Source organism: Neopsephotus bourkii, unplaced genomic scaffold, assembly GCF_033783945.1.
Source record: "Neopsephotus bourkii isolate Nb327-2 ecotype Australia unplaced genomic scaffold, CSIRO-AGI_Nbou_v1 NB_1292, whole genome shotgun sequence".
In the NCBI taxonomy this organism is placed as follows: domain Eukaryota; kingdom Metazoa; phylum Chordata; class Aves; order Psittaciformes; family Psittacidae; genus Neopsephotus; species Neopsephotus bourkii.
This window is the reverse complement of record NW_026901776.1, coordinates 7,886,585-7,906,689: the sequence shown is the minus strand read 5'-3', so window position 1 is coordinate 7,906,689 and position 20,105 is coordinate 7,886,585. Positions and strand designations below refer to the sequence as shown.

The following is a 20,105-nucleotide window of genomic DNA, read 5'->3' as shown; positions in this document are numbered from 1 at the left end:
GTGTTTAGTCACATTTCTAGTGAAAGAGTATTTCCTAGTATTTCATCCAAATTGCCCATGTCCCATCTTGTGCCTAGTGGCACTTGTTCAAGTGCTCTGCACAGAATCATAGAATAGGTATGGTTTTGAAAGGACCTTAAGATCACCTAACTGCAACCCCCCTGCCATTGGCAGGGACACCTCACACTAAACCATGTCACCCAAGGCTTTGTCCAACCTGGCCTTGAACACTGCCAGGGATGGAGCATTCACAACTTCCCTGGGCAACCTATTCCAGTGCCTCACCACCCTACCAGGAAAGAATTTCCTCCTTATATCCAAGCTAAACTTCCCCTGTTTAAGTTTGAACCCATTACCCCTTGTCCTATCACTACAGTCCTTAGTGAAGAATCCCTCCCCAGCATCCCTATAGCCCCCCTTCAGATACTGGAAGGCTGCTATGAGGTCTCCACACAGCCTTCTCTTCTCCAGGCTGAAGAGCCCCAACTTTCTCAGCATCTTTAAGAGACGCCTGCCTTTATCCTCTCTGCACCTTCCCCATTTAGGTACTGAAGACAGCCATTGGTCCACAGCACTTATCCACTCACTTATAATACACATCTCACCATCTTGGCTATAAAGGTAGTAAAAGAGACTGCACCAGAGGTCTTGCTGAAGTCAAAAAAGCAAGCTACATTCACTGCTCTTCCTTTGAAAAAAGCCAGTCATGCTGCTGTAGAAGGAAGCAGGTTAAGTGCTGTTTGCTGCAAGAGGATATACACAGCTCTTCTCAGTCACTTCCTTGTCTTTCATGTACTTGAAAATAGCTTCCAAGATGATATGCTCCATAATCTTACCAAGGACCACAGCTCCCCAGATACTCTTTGCCCATCTTGAAGCTGTGTGTGAGGTTTGACAGGTAGGATTTGCCCTCGATTGTTCGGACCTTTCCAAGATAAGTTAGTGGCTTTGCATTGGCTGGCTCTCTCAGCATCCCTGGTGCATGAGACTTGGTTACATGAGTACGTGGGTCTGATCAGCTTGAATACCATTTCCTCTGCAGTGGGTAGATCCTCATTCTCACAGACGTTCCTAGGGAGGGCTCAGGCACATGAGAAGCAAACCTTACCCCTAAAATGAGAGGCAGAGATGAGCTCTGCCTTTTGGATGTCTTGTCAGTAGTTTCCCTGCCCCACTGAGCAGTAGGAAAGCCTAAGGAAGATGTGCTCTTTTGCTGCCAACAAACTTAAAGAAAGGGCAAGCCCTTCTTGTTCCTCTTTATACTCTTTGCCATTTTCAACACCAGCTGACCTTTGGTCTTCCTAATTTCTCTTCTGAATGCTTGGCCAATGTCTCTATTTCTCACAAGTAGCCCATCCACTCCTTCCACTTCCTGTGTGCTTTCCTTTGGCAGGAGTTCCTTGTTTACCGATGCTGGCCTTCTGCCACTCTTGCTTGACTTCTGCACCTTGGAGCAGACTATTCTTGAACTTCTAGGATACTGATCAACCAGCTGTCCAAGGCCATTTCCTGAACAGGCTGAAACCTGTTACGCTGAAGCCCAGGGCTGTAATTCTACTATGCAGAAACAGAAACTGTGCAGTCTTTTAGGATTTGGAACAGACAATGTATCTTGTGCTATGTAATAATTACTCCAAGGAAGGAATAAATCCATAAAGTGCCATAGGAAAGAAGCCACTGCAAGCTTTACCTACATTTAATGTTTGTGCTTACAGTCAGTGCATCCCTATGACATAAAGCTGAAAATGGGAAGGATCACATGTCCTAATAAATTCCGGTCTAATTTAACAGTAGTTGTTACTGAACACAGTATACCTACACTTCAACTCTCCTCAGCTTTATTCCTCCTATTCCTCCATTCAGCTCGCTTGTAGACTTCAGAGGAGTACATTTACAGTTTACACTAGGATACCTCACTTTCTCATCTCTCACAACATGGAGCCTACTTTGTCCTCACCATAAAAAGCTTGTGACAGAGAGTTCAAGGATGTGATGCCATCTGCCAGTCTGGTTTGTTGTGGGTTGTTTTTTGTTTTGTTTTTTTTTTTAACTCTTATTTTAATTAGAATACTTGAAGTCATCCAAGGAGAGTCCAGGCAGTGCCTTCCTTATGCTTACTTGAGGAAGAAAATTCTGGTTTAAAAGCAATACAAAAAGAACCCTTAGGACCAATGGACCCCTTGCTACTCCTACATAACATCTACTGAAGAGAAAGAAGAAATGCTCACCTGCAAAAAACTTGATGTTTGGGGATTCCACTTCTCTTCTGGCCTCCCATGCCATGTGTTAAGTATACTTAAACACACCTAAAAAGGTGACATCATTAATACCACCGATAAAATATTACGATAAAATTATTCTGCTTGGGCAGAACAGACCGTTACCATTATGTTTAAATTTTGGGGTTTTTTTTTATAAGTATTTGTAAAAGTGCATGCTAAAAGACAAATTGTTTCTTATGAAACTAATTTGACACGAAAGCAGATAAAAATAATGTGGATAAGCAAGAACTGCGTGTTAATAAATAAGCAAGGCAGGGTAGATTACTTTTCTTCATGGAAAGCATGTGGGTTTTAGTGGCTCCAAAAACAAATGAATCATCAGTACTATCCGACTGTTCGCTTTCCTCTTTAAATACTGCTCTAACTGTGCTTTCTAAAGACAATCCTTCTGTGCAGCGTGTGAAAGGTGGTTTCTGTCACACAGACTATCAAGAAATTGAAAATATTTCTCAACTTTATGAGTGATCTGGACCTTAGGGAAGTCTGTGGAGTTCTTGAGCCTTATCACAAATTGCAACAATCAGAGACAGGGACCACAAAAAGACAAACTACAGAAGTTTGGAGGCAAGTATTTGCCAAGACTCAATGCTTAATGCTAGGCACAGAAAAAAATGAGATAAAGTCTTCAATATAAATTACATTCTGTGTCCATGTTAGGAGAAAACCCTGTGCCCAGTACTGGAAAGGGGTTTGTGAAACAGGGACCATGGGGAACCCAGGAATGACAGCAGAATAAGGGAAAAATGCTAGCCTGTGGATTAAATGTTTATACGCAGAAAAGGCTGATGAAGTGCCAGAGTGCTGCAGCCAAAGCTATTTTGTGGGTCTATGCTTCAGTGAAGACACACATGGAGCCATCTCTACTGTTCTGTAGACAATTTCATGTGTGCTGACTTTCAATATAAATAGAAGCTGCATCTCCCTGATATGCACTCGACTTCTTGTTAGCTGTTTGAAGCCTTTACTATGAGCCACAACATACCAAGGAGATGGAGAAAAGGAGGAAAGCTTGTTTGTTTTAACTCTTAATGTTCTTTCCAAAAGCTTTACTATTTTTCTAAGAAAACTATCATTAAGTCCCTATTTCAGAGTTTTATTTTCTTTTTTAAAAGATACTGAGCTTAAGGAAAGGCTTTACCTTCCCTCAAGAAAAATCACTTTTGTGTGGAAAAAGAGACAAGGCACTTGGCAAACACATTCAGCTACAGCTGCTATGAAGCATACGTTGACCGTGGAAAGGTTATTTCAGCTAGCCAAACAGACTTCCAGTTAATTTAGCAAAGAAGGTGGAAAAGAACATTTTTTCTAGGTCAAAATTACTTGCTTTTTGGTTCAATCCAGCTCATAAAGGCTCTAAAAATTTCCCAAGACAATTCAGGAAAGGAGATCATTCCTGTCTGAAGTTGTTAAATCACTCCGTATTTCAATCTAAAGCCTAGCTTTTTATCCAAACAGCTTCCTCCAGTGTGCTAGGAGCAGATGATATTTTTACTGCAAAAGGAAGAAAATTTCCCTTCCCTGTTAGATCTCTATACAAGAACAAAGTTGACCTACCTTGCCATCATTGTAGAGGTTTGGATTAAATCTCACGCTGTGGCCTCCAGTTGTTTCCAGATTCACAAGTGGAGGAGAATTAGGATAGTCTTGTGGAAAATATACATCAAATTCAAAGCAACCATTTGCGTAAGGGGTGTCTGCAGGACCAGTAATAAGAACCTACCATTGTAAAAAAAGACAACAGCTTTTTTAAGACCCTTTATGTATTCGTCTCACAGTTGAGATTTTTAAGTTATATGAAACATGCTACTCATTAGAAAATACCATTAGATATCATAATCATACACAGGCTGTCTGTTCATTTTGATATTCTGGCTAAGTGAAGCCCGCTGCAAACCAGGAGGAGCTAAAAACCTACCCTCTACTGCATGCTATTAATAGAATCTTAAGTCAAACCTCAGGTCCAGAGATATTCAGTGTATTTCTCCACACCTACTGCTTTAATTGACATAAATGCTTGTATGCAAAGACACACTTAGACCATAACGGAGTAACAAAATTAAACTCTTCCCTTAAGAACAACAGAAGAAAAATGAACCTTGTTGTGATGTCTCACTGGCTACCAGGGCACTCCTGGACAGAGGGACTCTTGCTGTCCCTGCCAGATTCTTGAGAAATCAGGGTCAGATTCTAAATCTTACTATTTATGTTAAAGTTTGGACAGCAAATAAAGTACACATGAAAGACTTCTGATTTTCCTTAAGATGTAAGGCACCTTCTTAAACATTTATATGCCAAGCTTAAAGAGGGAAATAAAAATAACGTTACTTCTTTACCTTCATTATGTCAAGCCGCTCTTCATCACAGCGTACAAAAACGCTGGATGAAGATGAGAGAGGCAGTGAGGTTGAAAGAGTCACAGCTTCTTGAGCAAGACGTCGGGCTCTGGCAGCACTGTTGGCGTCACTCGCGTTTTTTACCTGAGACATGTAGTGGTAATTTATTTTGAAGACCAATTTTCCGTCATCATCTTCAGAAACCATTTCAAATGTATCTAGAAGAGAAGAAAATATTAATGCCTCGGGGAAGCAGTGAAGTTAATAAGGGATTAGTCTTGGATAAAGATTCTGAGTATTAGAAAAGTTTAATTTGCATTATACTACTGCAAAAAGAAAACCCAACCCTGTATTTTGTGAGTTAACAGTGATAGCAAATAAAGCATTAACAGTCTTGGGTCAAATTAATTTCTGCAGAAAATTTATGAGCTTTCATATGCAACTTATCAAATGTACACCATTTCTGACTTGGAAAGCTACCAACGATGCCAGACCAGGAATGTAATGACACTTATGAATACATAACCATGCTAATAAAGGAATCGGTGTGAAGCAGCATGCCTGCGGTATTTACTTCTGTGGTGGTTGCAATGTTATTAAAGAATCATAAATATTGGAGTGAAGCTGGTTTTCTTTAATCACTTATTACACAAAATCTGCAGCACGGGCGCCAGGGTGAAAAGCTGCCGTTGCAAACTTCCCTACCCCCTGCTCTTGGGATACACTCCACAAGCATTTGTGAGGAAAATCCCATGCAAATACAACAGCAAAACAAAAAATGACTGCAAATCCTATTCCTCTGCAACTCAAAAAATACTCATAGAACATGTTTTTGCAGTAATTTTATAGCTCTTTTACGATGAGATACTATTTGCTTTATGAATTCTTCCTGATCATTTTTCCTTTATGGCTAAATTAAGCACTGAATCCCATCATACTTTCCAAATGCACCATATTGCACTCCATGAAAGGACTCAATGAAGGTTACTACAATTTCATTTTAGAGAACACATTATGATCTGAATTCTATTCCACTTAAAAAAATAAAAGCTACAGTAACAAACATATAGATTTATACACAGGCAGACAGGAGCTTTAAAAAGCACTACTAATTTGAGGAGCGAAGGACTCACAAATCATTACTGCAATGAAAACATGAACACCATCACTGAATTCATCTGGTCCCTTGAATTTATCTAGTGTGTGCTTAAAACATTTATTAGCTCAAAGAGTGCGTTAGTTGGTAACCTGAAAGCACAGACCTATATAATTTCCCACATGTATAAAGTGTCAGTGGTCACATATGTAAAAAAGTTGGTAACTTTTAAAAATAATTAGGCGCTCCATCCAACAGATTACTTATTTCTTCAGCATCTGCTTTGTAAAACACAAATATCCCACTTCTCAACCTACCAAATTGGAGTTTTTTCATGACAGCCACATACTTTTCTTCAAGAGACCGTAAAACAGACAAAGGCTTGGGTTTCACAGCAGCCTTTTTGCAGTATTCAGCCATCTTCTTTTCTGTTATATAAAAATGTGATGATTATTTGTAGTTAACCATGTTATTCTGAGACAAGTACAGAAAGCATGTGGGGAGTATTTAACTTGAAATGACTTTTTATGGCTACATTGTTTGCACGCAAGTCTCAAATCCGGGCATCACTTACAAGACACAAAACCTGGTTTTCTCAAGACGCTGTATTTCATTACCTGAACAGCTCCAAGTAAATTAAGGTAATAATTTCAGTTCAGAAATAATTCATGACTGCTGCTGCTATGAACAGTCTTGTATTGTTTCCTCTATTTTTATTGTATTTAAAATTCAAAGCGTGACATATGCTTGTGTGGATGGACATTCACACAGGTATTCCTAATGCTCTGGCAAAATCAGGAGCTGATTACACACGCCTTTTTAAAATCCACTCCCCTGATTATGCTTACTTACTCTTCAGTTTTCTTTGCTAGACAACCAGATGGTCCTTCGACCATCTGCAGGTTCAACCCACGACTTAGATTTTTGTTCTGTGTTCATCTAGTTAAGAGTTAATCTAATTCGTAAGATGTAGTTTTAACAGCAAAGGATTTACTATTGAAGGTCATGTAGGTTGTCTTCTGCCACGAAAAAAGCCTGTTAAGTCATGAGATGTACTCTAACTTACTGGCATTATTCTGTTTCATAATAAAAACATTTAGGACTACTACAAGGTTCCAGCCACCTTTGAAAATGTAGCTGGGGGCAGGAGGGAAGTATTTTCTTGGTTTACAGCTAATTGTAAGTTATCTGTTACTGAGCATATTACAAACAACACTATACAGTATTGAGAAAAGTATTTCTATTTTACCTTGGTTTGCTTGGCGCAAACTGGTGGTAGCAGCATAAACTATCTCTGCTGTTTTCTGGATGTCTGGTACCAAAAGTGTCAACCCCTCTGGCTCTTGATCAGAAGTATCTGGTTTTACTCCTGCTTTAGCTTTGTCTTTTTTAGACCTGTTTTGAACAAAGAAATGGGTTGTAGCATGAAAGAAAGCTTTTTTAACCACTCATTAGTACTCAGCACGTTTGCCAACAGGGAAAAATACCAAAGCTTAAAGAACCAAGTTTAAAACAAGTCTCCTGAAATGGAATGTCTCTGTGGACCTCCAGGTTAACCACTGAATGTAGCAATCAGCTATGACAATACTAACAGTTTTGGTTTGACAAACAAAAGTATGTCTGGCATGAAGAGTAAAACTATGAACATGAAGGCAGTGAGACTAGTTTCTGCTTCAGCCATTTAGTGCTGTTGATTGTTACACTGAACACCGACCATACGTTTGAACATTTTCAGTAAGTGTTGGAAAAGCTTACAAAATCAATGTACCAGTGATCATGTCATGATTGTGCCTTTCATCCACCCATGCACATCCTTGTGCAAAATTAAGTCTTAAATAGCTAATGAAGTACTCTTTCCTACCACACAATACACCAATTACTTAAAATGCACTAATGGCAAATCACTAAGAAACCTCTCATAAAAATTCATGGCATATGTGACCTACAACCCAAGCATCATGAGAGAGTGGGGCCAACATGAAGTTTGTCTCTCTCTGCAGTTCTCTCCTGCACTATAGAAGTTAAGACATTTAATTTCGATAATCAGTTTAATGTAATATAATTTTGAAAGTCTTGAAGTATAGAAGGCAGCTATATTAAACGTTTACAATGAACATACTGGAAATCAAAATGGCAATTTAAACATCTTAAATTTTTATCATGAAATAATTTGAAAATACAGCATCTACTAACACCAGTCTTTGACAGAAGGTAGTTGCCTTGTAATTTAAGATACATGTAAATATTTAGAGTGTGACAACCCAGTCTTTACTATCCTATATATTCAACTGTTGAAACTAAGACACGGTATTGATAACACTGTGACCTATATGTGATGTTTAAAAGCTTCTATGTTTTAAGAGCTATCGTGTTTACACTGGTATTCCTGGAAAACTTAGGAGATTTTAGTGCTAATAGCCCCCAGATGACTGCAATTTCTGTATTTCTTTTTATTTTAACAGTACTTGTTCATTTTAAGACCCAAGCAAGTTCAACAGCCAAGCAACACTGGTGCTTACAGTATTATACTACCATGCTTAGTAGCAAACCAGAAAGCTAGCTACACAAGATAAAACAGTAATTTAATGCTTTAATGTCCCAAACATATTTCAGCAACTACCACATACTATGTCCTTTCTGTATTTTAATCTAGACTGAAATCATGCATAAAGAATGAGCCTCTAAACTATTCAGTAGAAGTGATTACAGTAACACTGAAAGCCTTTGCACGGTACCTAATCATACAAGAATATCCCTAGAGTGCATTAATAAAGGAATCCATTACTGCAGCATGGTACATTTTTCCTGTTCCAGGCTAAGCCAAAAGGATGTCAGCCTGCTGTTAACTTGAAGCAGTACTGAGCTTTCAGATGCTTAAAGTCAGGAGGAAAGCCTCAGAGCCAAACAAGGTTGTTCAGCATTTGAGGAACCATTTAAGACAAAGCAGCAGCAGCTGCCTCTCCCATTCATACTTTCAAAAATCCTACCACTGCCTTTTCCCTTGTGAAAAATCCAGGCCACTATTTTTTAAATAACCTATTAACCAGGTTCAGAAATGCATATTTAAGCCCACTAAACCTCAATGATAATCTGTCACAACGATCACAGACATGGTAGCAGCCACCAGTCCCAAGAACAGCGCACAAATTTAGAACAGCTTGCTGTTGATGTAGAATCCTTAAGCTATTTGCTACAAACCCCTTAGAGACTTTTTGGCTAAAATCAAATGTCAGTGGACTTATCCAAGAGAAAGATGTGTGAAAAGCAATAACAATGCGACTGGTGAAGATACTGAAAGTGAAATTAATTCTTACAAATTTGTTTTCCAGACAGTTATCTCGTAGTGTTTCATCTTCCACGTGGTTTTACAATTTAGACTACTAGGGTTTTTTCTTTCTACTTGGTCTTAGAATCAAAAAAATTAAAGTTTGGCCTCATTAGACAAAATGCTTAATCACATGCTTAAAACCTCCTACACTGAGTTACTGACAGCCGACTACCTAAACAGACAAGGAACATACCTAGCTGAAACCGTAGAAGGAGACATCTACTCAAATGCAAACTCTCAGTACCAACAGAATTCTCTCTCCCTCTCCTTGCTGTCCAGGACCTAGTTAACATTTCAACGCTTCTGAAATATCAGAAGAGAACGTGTTTTCTTAATGTCTCCTTTACCACAATACGATCATTCTGCCCACTGCTACCATGAGCAACACAGACAACATGGCCCTCTCCTCAGAGTAACTTTTAAAATCAAGTGTTGGCAGAACCGCTCTACCCTCTCACCTGCAGTTATCTGGAGCTTGCGTGATGGTCTACATTACCAAGCCACCTAACTTCTGAGTCAGGCCAGAACTGCGTAAAAGCAGTCGAGGAATTGAAGTGCAAGATTCTGCCTTGGACACAAAAAACCTCCAGCCAAGGTCTCGTATTTGACCTTGATTCTACCTGATCAGGGATTTCAGCCAGTTTCTCGGGGAGTACAAGCTAGCCCCACAAACCCTCCAAATCAGACATACTGCCTTATCGACACCTAGTTTCCTCACACTAGTCAGGCTTGTCTATTCTAATGGTCAGGGGAAAGAGATTTTTTTTTTTACCCCCTCTTTTGGGGAAACCCCCAACTGGTATTTACAGAACTTGCAAGACTTCTGTTAATGATGACCTCCATTTTTTTTTCTTCCCTCATTGTCTTTCAACCTTTATTTGACTGAAATTTTTTGCTGTAAGGATACCAATTTAATACAATTAATCCTGCGCGCTTCATAAGATGCTGCCTGCTACATTTCTTAGTCTCTACATATTTAGTGTTATACACACATATTTGGAGATATTTAACAGTACTTCACAGCTTCTCAGTTTATTTACAATCACCATATGGGTAAATGAATTAATTCCCTAGACTCTAGATAGGGAAATATGTCAAAGGCTCCCCAGTGCTATGTACCTTCACACTGATTACAAGTTTTAAAGTTCACACAGTTTTGTCATCACTTGCCACCTGAGACAGAACTGAATTCCACCTCAGACATGAACTACTGCACTTGATTTTATATGTCTTTTACAAGACCGCAGCAGCCTTTTCTAACATCATATCCTTCAAACATGGTTGGCCATAATTATTAACTAAAAGCAGTTTAAAAAAGAAAAAATAAATTAGGTACACGGTAAAATTAAAATCTTATGTGAACCAGCTCTGGGACTGAAGGTAGAGTTGTGAAGCTGGCCCGTATTCCCATCTCCCTGAGGTAACAACATGCCCTGGTCTGGTAAATCTGAAAGTCTATATAGTTTTCTTAACCATATAGTTATAAAAGGGTGAGACAGATGTAATTCAAAGCCCTGTAAAAGGTTAAATGGGTTTTACATATAACTGACCAACTGGTGTATCTTAGAACACATGAAGTAAACCAAGGTGAAAGTCACTTCTGGCCTCTGTAAGCCCACAGTGTCCCTGCAGCCGGCTGTATGAATCCCAGCTAATAAATACTAATGGGCTTTGGTAGATCCAATCTTGAAGGTGGGAAGCCGGAATTTCAGGGGAATATAAATGTTACTCTCAGGACAAAATTACAGCATTACTGAAGATGGCTTTTTTTGGGTCATAAACCCATCTCTTAGTGTAATCTGAAACACATGGCGTTAATTTGTGTGCACGCAAGAAGAGCAGCCTGGTGACCACTCGACCATTTGTGAGCATGACAGGCAGACCAAATTATTAGTTGAGGATATGTTCTCCTTTCTTGGTGTCATCTCACTTTGATACTGCTACTGCATTCCCGCCTGGATTCAGAGCTGCAGTGAGCTCTATCCAAGGTGTGTGTTAAGACACACAGATGTTTCAGAGGGATAAGTGGAGTCCCAGCTGGAGAGAGGGAGTTGTTGGGAATTACAGGGCTCTGCTAAAAACATGTGAACAAGGAGATGAAATACCAAAATCAAAGTGATAAAGCCAGTAAGATCCTTCAGCTCCTTCCTTGCACTCTAGCAACGTGTATACAGATTTCTGCATGCAGATAACCTAACGGTGTTACCAAACTCCTGAGCTCTGACAGTATGTTTTTCAATGGTATTAGAAAGAAACGTGAGAACCTCACGAATACTATTCACGAATACATAATAATACAGTCAAATGAGTACACAAAACTACATGTCAAATACATACTACATGTCAAAATACTACATGTCAAATACACACTACATGTATTATGATATATGTGCTACCACATAATACTACAGTCAAATACATAACGATATGAATATTTTGCTGTAAATGTTCTCTATTTTTGGGAAACACTTAAAGGTCTGCATTATGCTGGACATTTCTTTCTGCAAAGATTCTGCCTGTGGAGCAAAAAGTAATGCAGTTATTTAGTACAGACCAAGCCTTTATCTGAACATTACAAAGTGAAGGAGGAGCCAAATATTTAATTTAGACTTAAGACACTTCTGCAGTTTTTCAACCATTGAAGAAAAAGAAGACAAAATCATGTCACCTCGTATTTAAAGGGATGACAGTCACCAATGTATTTGCTAGAAGAGACAGCAGCACACATGCTAATAATTTAAGCCATTAATTTAGCTTGTGCTAGGAGATGACAGCCTTCTCTTCACACTGTGCCAAATGAATAATGAATGATACACTCCCAGGGCAACTTTAATTTTTAAAACCAATACTAATACTTACTCATCCATGCCTGGTACTTTGAGGTAAATGTGACGATATGGAATGATATCTTTACCAATGTATTCACCAAATAAAGGGAATGAACCATCCAGCCCCTGTGTACTAGTGAGACAGTGCTTATTGCAGACTTCTGCTCAGTTTTGACATTCACTGGCTTGGGATAAATCTGCCATGGGTTCACAGCAGGGGTATCATCACCCTGCCCTCATGGTTTTCCACAGGTGCCAAATAGAAGCTTGTTCCTTCCAGTAATTCACAGATTCTTAAACTAGCTTCCTGAAATCAGGCCAAACGAGCAAGGGACCATGCCTCTGCAGATAAACACTGGTGAAAGCTCGTGACCTCCTCTAAGCTAGCTCCACAGCCTCTTCCTTGGGACTTCCAGAACTGCTTTTACAGACACTACGCTGAAGCATTCCAAACCAGTAAAGGCTGCAGGACAGATCCTCACAGCCAACCGTCAGCTCTGAACAGAGGTTTGAGAGTGCAGTGAAAGAAATGGGCAGTTGTTTTGTCTTCTGAAGAAAAAACAAAGCAAATTAGGCCTCAATTCTTGGTACCAAATGATAAAGAAAAATTTCTGGTTGCAAAATGTACCATTTCACGTAGTAGTTCTGCAAAAAAACCCAGAGAAGACAGTGAAAAGCTGTAGCAGGGAAAATGCCTTGGGCCTACCTGGTTGTATTCCAGCAACCTCACGTTACAGAAAAAAACATCCAGGTCATAACAACAATTTGATATTCAGACAATCTTGGAACTGTGCAGGATTAACCCTCAGTAGCAGCGTGACAAGTGATAGAAGTGTGCAGATGACTGAATTCAGATCTCCCTCAAGCAGCTATCTTGGGGGTGGCCAAAGTGATGTGGAAGGATAAAGCGCAGCTGGGGATTTTAGACCTGGGCTTGCTAGACTCCACATGGTAAAATAAGCCAGCAGTTTATTTTGCCAAATTCAACAATTTGCCATGAAGCTCCCCTGGCAGGTGGCGGCTCACATGTGCCTGCTTTGCTACATGGCATAGAGCTCTGCCATCACAGCAATCAAGTATCTCAAACTCGGCCCCAGTGGCGACCATTACACAAGCACGATCACACTCAAACTAGTGATGGCTTTTAACTCCGTAGCAGTCATGAGAAATCACCTTCTACCTAAATGTCTTCTCCATTATCCAGAAACTTCCAAATTTCCTAACAGAATATTATGACCTTTGAAAGTGAATAAAATTAAAGGGACAGTCCAAAACTGTTCCTCTTAAAGTCTGAAACCAAGTAGACACTTGCTCCAACCTGGAGGTGACATTTGGTAGACATGCAAGTAGAATTGCTCTTCAGACAAAGGGAAGTCTTGTCTTTGAAAGCAGATCCCATAATTATGTTGTTGTTCTGGCATTTGACCTAGAAGGGGCAGCAGATTGTCCCTTTTAAGGAACTTATGCCAACACTTGCTTATATTGCTGGCACACCTCCAATTATAATACTGAGAATTAAAACTTTGCACCCCAATGATTCCCGGCTGCTCACCCTGTTGGTGTTTTCATCCTTGCTCAGACACTGCTTTAGAGGCAAACAATATTATGCTTAATCCAACCAATGAAAGACAAGATATATCAAAGTCATACAAGAAGACTCAGCAGATAACGTAACTGAAACAACCATGGAATTTTTATCAAATTCATCAATTATTAAAATAATACCAACTGTGCTTCTAGAATTCTTCTTGGTTTTCAGACCCGAAGCTGACACCGAAGAACTACTCACAGCATGTTTTATTTTACCAAATTAAAAAGATCTTGCAAGTGGTAGTAATGTGCCATTCTCACAAAGAAACTTTTTAGACTTCAGCCTGGGGAGGAGTGACGTGAGCAGATAGAGGTTTCCTTGCTCATTAAATCCAAGGCTCACGCGTGACCAGATTAACAAAAAAAGAGTAAGTATGGTAGAGAATTTTATACATACATCTATACTGGAAAGGGATTACACAGAAGCCACATATATTTTATTTTCTATTTTAAGAAGATTGTGTACACAATGATCTGCATAATACTGCCAGGAAGCACACGCTGACATTTTTAGGTGGGTATCCAACATAAAGAACCATTATTTGTCCTTTCTGTTTCTTTTACATTCAGCCAGCAAAAAAAAACCCACTGCAGGTACATTACATGCTTGATATGCAAGATTAGCAATCTCAGTCAAGAAGTTTTAAAGAAATTCATGGTTAAAGACCAGAATTCTCATCAGGAGATGCTAGGAAGAGTTCCCAACAATGGGGTTCCTGCTCTGAAAAATCTCTCGAGTACTGGTTGGTAAATATTCTGAGTTTAGAGTGGAGGAAGAAATTCTACAGACACCTTTTCCTGACATTATATTGACCTTCTTTTCATGACATATCCACGTATGCTGAGGGACAGCACTACATTTTGCAGGGAAGGACACGTATTATTTCCAAACAAGCCACCTTCAAATTGGAAGCACTAAACAGAATCAAAAAACCAATTAATTGCTGGAAGCAGAAAATTACCGAAAAGCAAGAGATGGAAATTTGTATTGCAGCATCTGCAGTTAGCAGTGAAGCGGCAGAAGCACACAAACCTCCCCCAGCTTCTTTGTGTCGTACAAAAAATTCTTTGCAAATAGTAAAATAAAACTGAATCCAAGCACAAATCTGGATCAAACGATGGTATGTTCTCACTCCAGACTGCAGCACCCATTCAGATAAAATACACAGAACCAAATCTTCTTTTACTTATAGATTCATAATATGTAAGTATAAAATACAGCTTCAATGAAGGTCAGGAATGATGAAAGTGATTACCTCAGTCTGTTGGTATAGGTATCTACACAGGTCTTCATTTTAGCCAGCAAAGTCCCAACAGAAGCTTGTGACTCCAACTGTTCCTCCTCCTCTTCACTACTTTCCCCTGACAGAGGCAGCAGTAATGGTACCATCGATGTGCAGGAGGCAATAGCACGGAGTAATTCTAGCAGAGCTCGGTAAAGGGGAACATGTCGGGCCATATCCAAAACTAAGAGAAAAACAGTTTACAAAAATTAATCAAATTGAAGACTCTTAGTACAGATGTTTTAAATAGAATAGTTATATTCTAATTGTTATTAAAATATTAATTACATTAAATGATAAAAATACAGTATTTTGTCATAGGCATTTGTAATTTACGTTTTAATGGACTTAGCCAGAAAGAACTGGATAAGGTACCTGGAAAACAAAGGTTAGCAGGAGATATAAGAAGACAAAAGTGCTAACAAGGTATGGAACAGGACCACCATACACTATATTCATTTCTAGCAGCCTAGTAGACAATCCTGGCTCGACTTGTACGTCAACAGTAATTGCAAACAAGTATCTACGGAGGAAAAATTGTACCTTACAGTGTAGCAGGGTAGCATTTGCTGATTCTAACAGCGTAAGCATTCATAAAGACAGACTTTCATATCACCCACTTTATAGTTATCTTTTCCTTTGGGAAAAGTTGCCTGCATTACTGCAGAATATTTATGGTCATGAAGTAAATGAAGTTGCCTACTAAGAAGCTTAGCTTTGTTCCTTTTCATGGAGAAAGTATCATTTTAAAAAACATCACGCTTTCCTCAGAGCATGCACAGGCTCCGAAAATGATCCGATTTTATCTGCATACATATGAACCACCACGCAGCAAACATGAATAAGAACATATATTAAGTGGGCAGCCTTAGTGCTGCTCAGTGTGATGTATATGTACCACAGAAGGAACCGTGGTTAGAATGTGGACATCAGATCCTCGGAGGAGAAGACAGGCAGAGACAGACAATTCTAGTGGATTCTCCAGCACCACATTGTTTAGTTTTCTTTTCCACTTGCTTGGAGAAATACATAATGGATGTCATTCCAACTGCCTTTCTATCATTAATAGAAATCCTGGAAATGTAGCAGTATGCACATACTTTAACACAGCTGCTTCCTCTGTCCCTAGGACATGCTATTTTTAACCTAACTGCAGAAAAAAAATTGCTCTAGTTCAAAGTATTTACAAGTGACTGAGTTTATGATAAAATAAATCTGTTATTTTCCAGAAAAAAAAACAAAAAAAACCCCTCAACAAAAAGCCCCGACAACTTGCATTAGGGCAGAACAAACCATAGGAGAACCCTTTAATATTTCATTGAGCACTCATCCTCCAAGCTAAAAGCAGATCACAAACTTTCATCTTCTGTCACCAAACCCTTAGCTCTAAATACAGCACAATGGGACAGTATAATTAGCCACGCAAAATTCAACAAGCCAGTTTATCCAAGTTTAAATATAGATTTCTCTCTCTCTACAAAGAGTTCTTTGATCAACAGCTTGCTATTTGTATTTTGAAACTGTTACAATGGCACAAAGTCTTCACTGGGTGAAGTTCTGATGTGGTGAATAGGAAGAAAATTTACTGGAACAAAGTACTAATGCGTCAGGCTTGGTATCAGGGCTCTAAAAATATCCTGTGTCAAAATATCTCATGTATTTAAAGCAAACTCCACTGAATTTGAACACTGGCATTAAGAAAATCAGTTTCAATAACTGATCCGTTTGTTTTATGTATTTTTATATATTTTTATATATACCCATTCCTCATGCTCAGTCCCCAGGACTGCCTACAGAAAAATCCCCACAATGTGTAAAATCACCTTAAACATGAATAGATCTGATGATGCTGAAATTAAGCAAGAAATGAAACAAAGAAAAGGAGAAAGAGGGGGAGAGGGCATAGCAGGGCAAAAGAAAGGGAGAAGTGGACATCCTAAAACCACATACAGCTCTCATCAGAAACCTCCTCCCGCCTGCAGTGCTAACAATGAAGTAGCTCCTCAATGTAATCAATTGCTGTTTATTACGGAGGCAGTGAGTGAAGGAGAGATACAACCTCTTAGATAACCACACCATTTCACTTCTGGAAAGCGTTTATTTATTTATTTTAACCATGAAATTTTCATGAGACCAGAATACGTAACTGGAAATCCTGCAATGCTTGCCTGCCCTCTCCCTTGCTAAATGGGATAGTTAAATTCAAAATTACTGTCATGAGGGAAACTGAACTGATGTAACTTTAAAATGGGAATGTTTTCCAGACAGATAGCAGAGATTTCTGGGTTTAGCAAATTCAACTCACTTGCACCGCTTTGCAATTGTTCCCATGGGAAACATATGAAATGCATTCATTTGCTTTCAATTTAAACATGGGAACAGCTACCAATTTCTTTTACCTTAACATTAGACTCTCCTAAACTCAATTTCTTGGTACCACTATGCGGCTTATGCTATTTTTGTCCAAGGCCTGTATTATGCTTAGTAAAGATTATGACCCATGCAAGTCTGTCCAAAATGCCAGAATTCCCCCCCACCCCCAATCTAAATCCTAGACCATGTTTACCAAGACTGGGTGTCTGGGTAAGTATCAGAAAAATTTGCTGTAAAGAACACAAAACTGGCAAATTACAGTTTATTACCTTTATTTGGCAGTTCACCTACTTGTGTCTACTTGCTTTCAAATGAAAGGGAATGCCAAAATGACTAGTAAAGTATGCATCTGCAGACACAGCTTTGCTTTCTGAAATAGGTTAATAAGACTTGAGCAGTTTTTAAATCCATTTACATGTACTTGGATGTTCCAAACTGGACAGCAATCAATTTTTAAGACACTATGTTTATGCCACTAGGACTGAGACACTCTGTAAAATACTCCCCTGGCCCAGGTCCACTGTTTGCCAACTTGCCTATTTCCTCCTGGTGTCACCAGCTGCACCTGCAGCCATTCAAACAACACCTTCCTGGAGTCCGGAAGTGTTCAGACTAGAACTTCAGTGTTTGGGCTGTATCACTCAGGTGCCACCATCATCTTTACCACTTTTAGTGTTTGCAGCCTATTCAGATAGTTGGGATTTAGGATATCCCTTTAGATATCATATATAATGGGAGTATTTCAGAAAACTTTGTGTGAAAACCAAAACAATTTATATCCTGTAACAAAGTCTTTTAAAGGAACTGACTTAAAATACTAAAAATATGAATAAAAATGCAGAATACAAATCTGCAAATGAACAAATCCTATTTCCATTAAATAAGCAATGCACCCTTTGGACTATCATCCGCACATAAAGGTACCTTACCAACTAAGATGCCAGCAATTTGGATTTTAAGCAAATACAAACTTCAATGAAAAACAAGTGTTAAATGCAATCCACTGCTTTCTTCCAAGTGTGTCACTCCTTGGGAACACACCCAGCTTCCTTCTGCCTGAGTGAATTGGGCAATGTGGGTGTAGCGCAACACTTTACTTGAATCAAATAAGGTAGCTTCTTGTGTAGGAAAGAAAATCCAACACATCACAAAATAGCAACAGATACTTTTGTTTACAGCAGAGCTAGAACTTGAATAGCATTAGCACATCTCAAATATGTGAGAATTCTTATTCTTTTTTATATGGGTACTTCAGTTGTTAAGAAGGCACTAACATTATTTGATTTCTATGGGCATGCACATAAGCACACCAAACTGCAAACACACAGCATTCCTAAGAAAATGAAAACAGGAGATTAAATTCTTGGCTTCATAAAAATGACAGAAGGATATATTACCTAGGATTCTCTGTTATTCCAAGTGAAAAACATTATTAAACAATGACAAATTCCTTCTCCAAACAGCTCAGTTTGGTACTCTCAAGACTCCCACACCATGTGTGCCTGGACTGTCCTGCTCACACAGATGGGGGTCTTTCACATCTGCCCGTTTTTGTGCTGTTGGTGCTCCCATGTACCATGGACCAGTTCAGAAGCTGCCCCTTGTTGACTCCCAAACACAACTGCTGCCCAGAGAGCTTATCTCGGCTTCTCCTAGGTGTCCTGAGCATTTGCCATTTACTACTACCAAAAGAGAGGTAAAGATTATTTTATTACTAGACTCAGAGCAGGGATCTCCACTCAGTTTTTATCCTGCTTCCTTGTCTGCTCTAAACAGGGTCGGCAGGGCAGGGCTGCTTGGTGACAACAGTATTGTTTTGAATGAAGTTCTAAAAGCAGTGCCTGGGACCTTTGGCACAGCCTGACCCACTCGACTTCCTACGTGCTTTTCAACTTACATTCAGCAAATACACATCAAGGTTTCACCTTCTGGCTATACCAGTAGTTAACCAGTTCAAACAGCGGAGCATGAAGCAGAGCACAAGGGAAAAACTGCTGTGGAACCTGGAGTGTGAGCAGTCAGAGATCTGTATAATGGTCCCTTGCTGGTGGCCAAGAGACAGCTGTGACAACCCAGGGTGAGGGATCGGGGATGGGAGGCAAAAGAGAGCAGCAGGGCAACATCACCACGGGGTGGGTAGCAAGACATGACAGCAGTGCTCTGGAAGTGCTTGGAACCCCAGTGCTACCACAGAGAGCTGATTTAAAGGCTACCAGCAGCAGCATCTTTACTGCCACCATTGTTTTATTAATTGCAGGAATTAAGAGCTCTAAGATGAACAGACATATCAAAAAAACAGGCCAATGTCTTACTGTCCTTGCTAATTAGCAGGGAAATTCATTGCGGCCTCTCTAGACATTAGGCAGCAGGCATACACACCTATAATTCACATAAAGAAAGTATCACAGGTCTAAATTTGTTGCATTTATGAAATTCAGAAATCTCAGCAATGTCACTGCCATTTTTCTAAGATAAGCAGAGATGGCAAACAGCTGGAAAACATTTCATGGTTTAGTGGGATAAGGTATTATCCCTCCCTCCCATTCCTTTGGGTACTAAAGGTCAAGTTTTACTGGCATCACTACAATTCAGCTAACCTCTTGCCACAATATTTGCAATTTAGAAAGACACTGGATGCTAAATAGGTAAAATACAGATATTTAATATAACCAGATCTCCCTTATATGCTAATAACAAGCAGTTTGATCTGGGCAGTGGAGGGAAGAGGAGCCTGAGTGAAGCTATTGAGAAGGCTTGACTTTCAGAAACTGCCAAGCATCCTGTCTTTTGAAAACTGCAGTCTTTCACACATGCCTAAAGGTCATGAAGGGTTTAGGGCACTCATCACATGTTTGGAAACTTCTAGACACAGGCTATTTACTCCTGGGAAACAACTGGTTAACATTCAATGACTGTGTGTGATTTTAAAACATTTCAGTTGCTTTCCACACATCTGTTTATTCATCACCAATATAGATCTATTTCTTACAGA

The 20,105-nt window shown here is 39.4% G+C and overlaps 1 protein-coding gene across 8 annotated transcripts in view; it reads right to left on the bottom strand.

Annotated features, from left to right (window-relative positions):
• Positions 1–20,105, bottom strand: part of BIRC6 (baculoviral IAP repeat containing 6) — a 172,331-nt gene that overhangs the window by 9,415 nt on the left and 142,811 nt on the right. For all 8 annotated transcript variants that reach the window (XM_061365881.1, XM_061365887.1, XM_061365889.1 and 5 more), the window contains 6 exons: positions 14,714–14,924; positions 6,961–7,106; positions 6,029–6,139; positions 4,616–4,833; positions 3,837–3,998; positions 2,229–2,306 (listed from right to left, as the gene is read on the bottom strand). In XM_061365881.1, the coding sequence (XP_061221865.1) occupies positions 2,229–2,306; positions 3,837–3,998; positions 4,616–4,833; positions 6,029–6,139; positions 6,961–7,106; positions 14,714–14,924 (926 nt within the window). The remainder of the gene's footprint in view (positions 1–2,228; positions 2,307–3,836; positions 3,999–4,615; positions 4,834–6,028; positions 6,140–6,960; positions 7,107–14,713; positions 14,925–20,105) is intronic.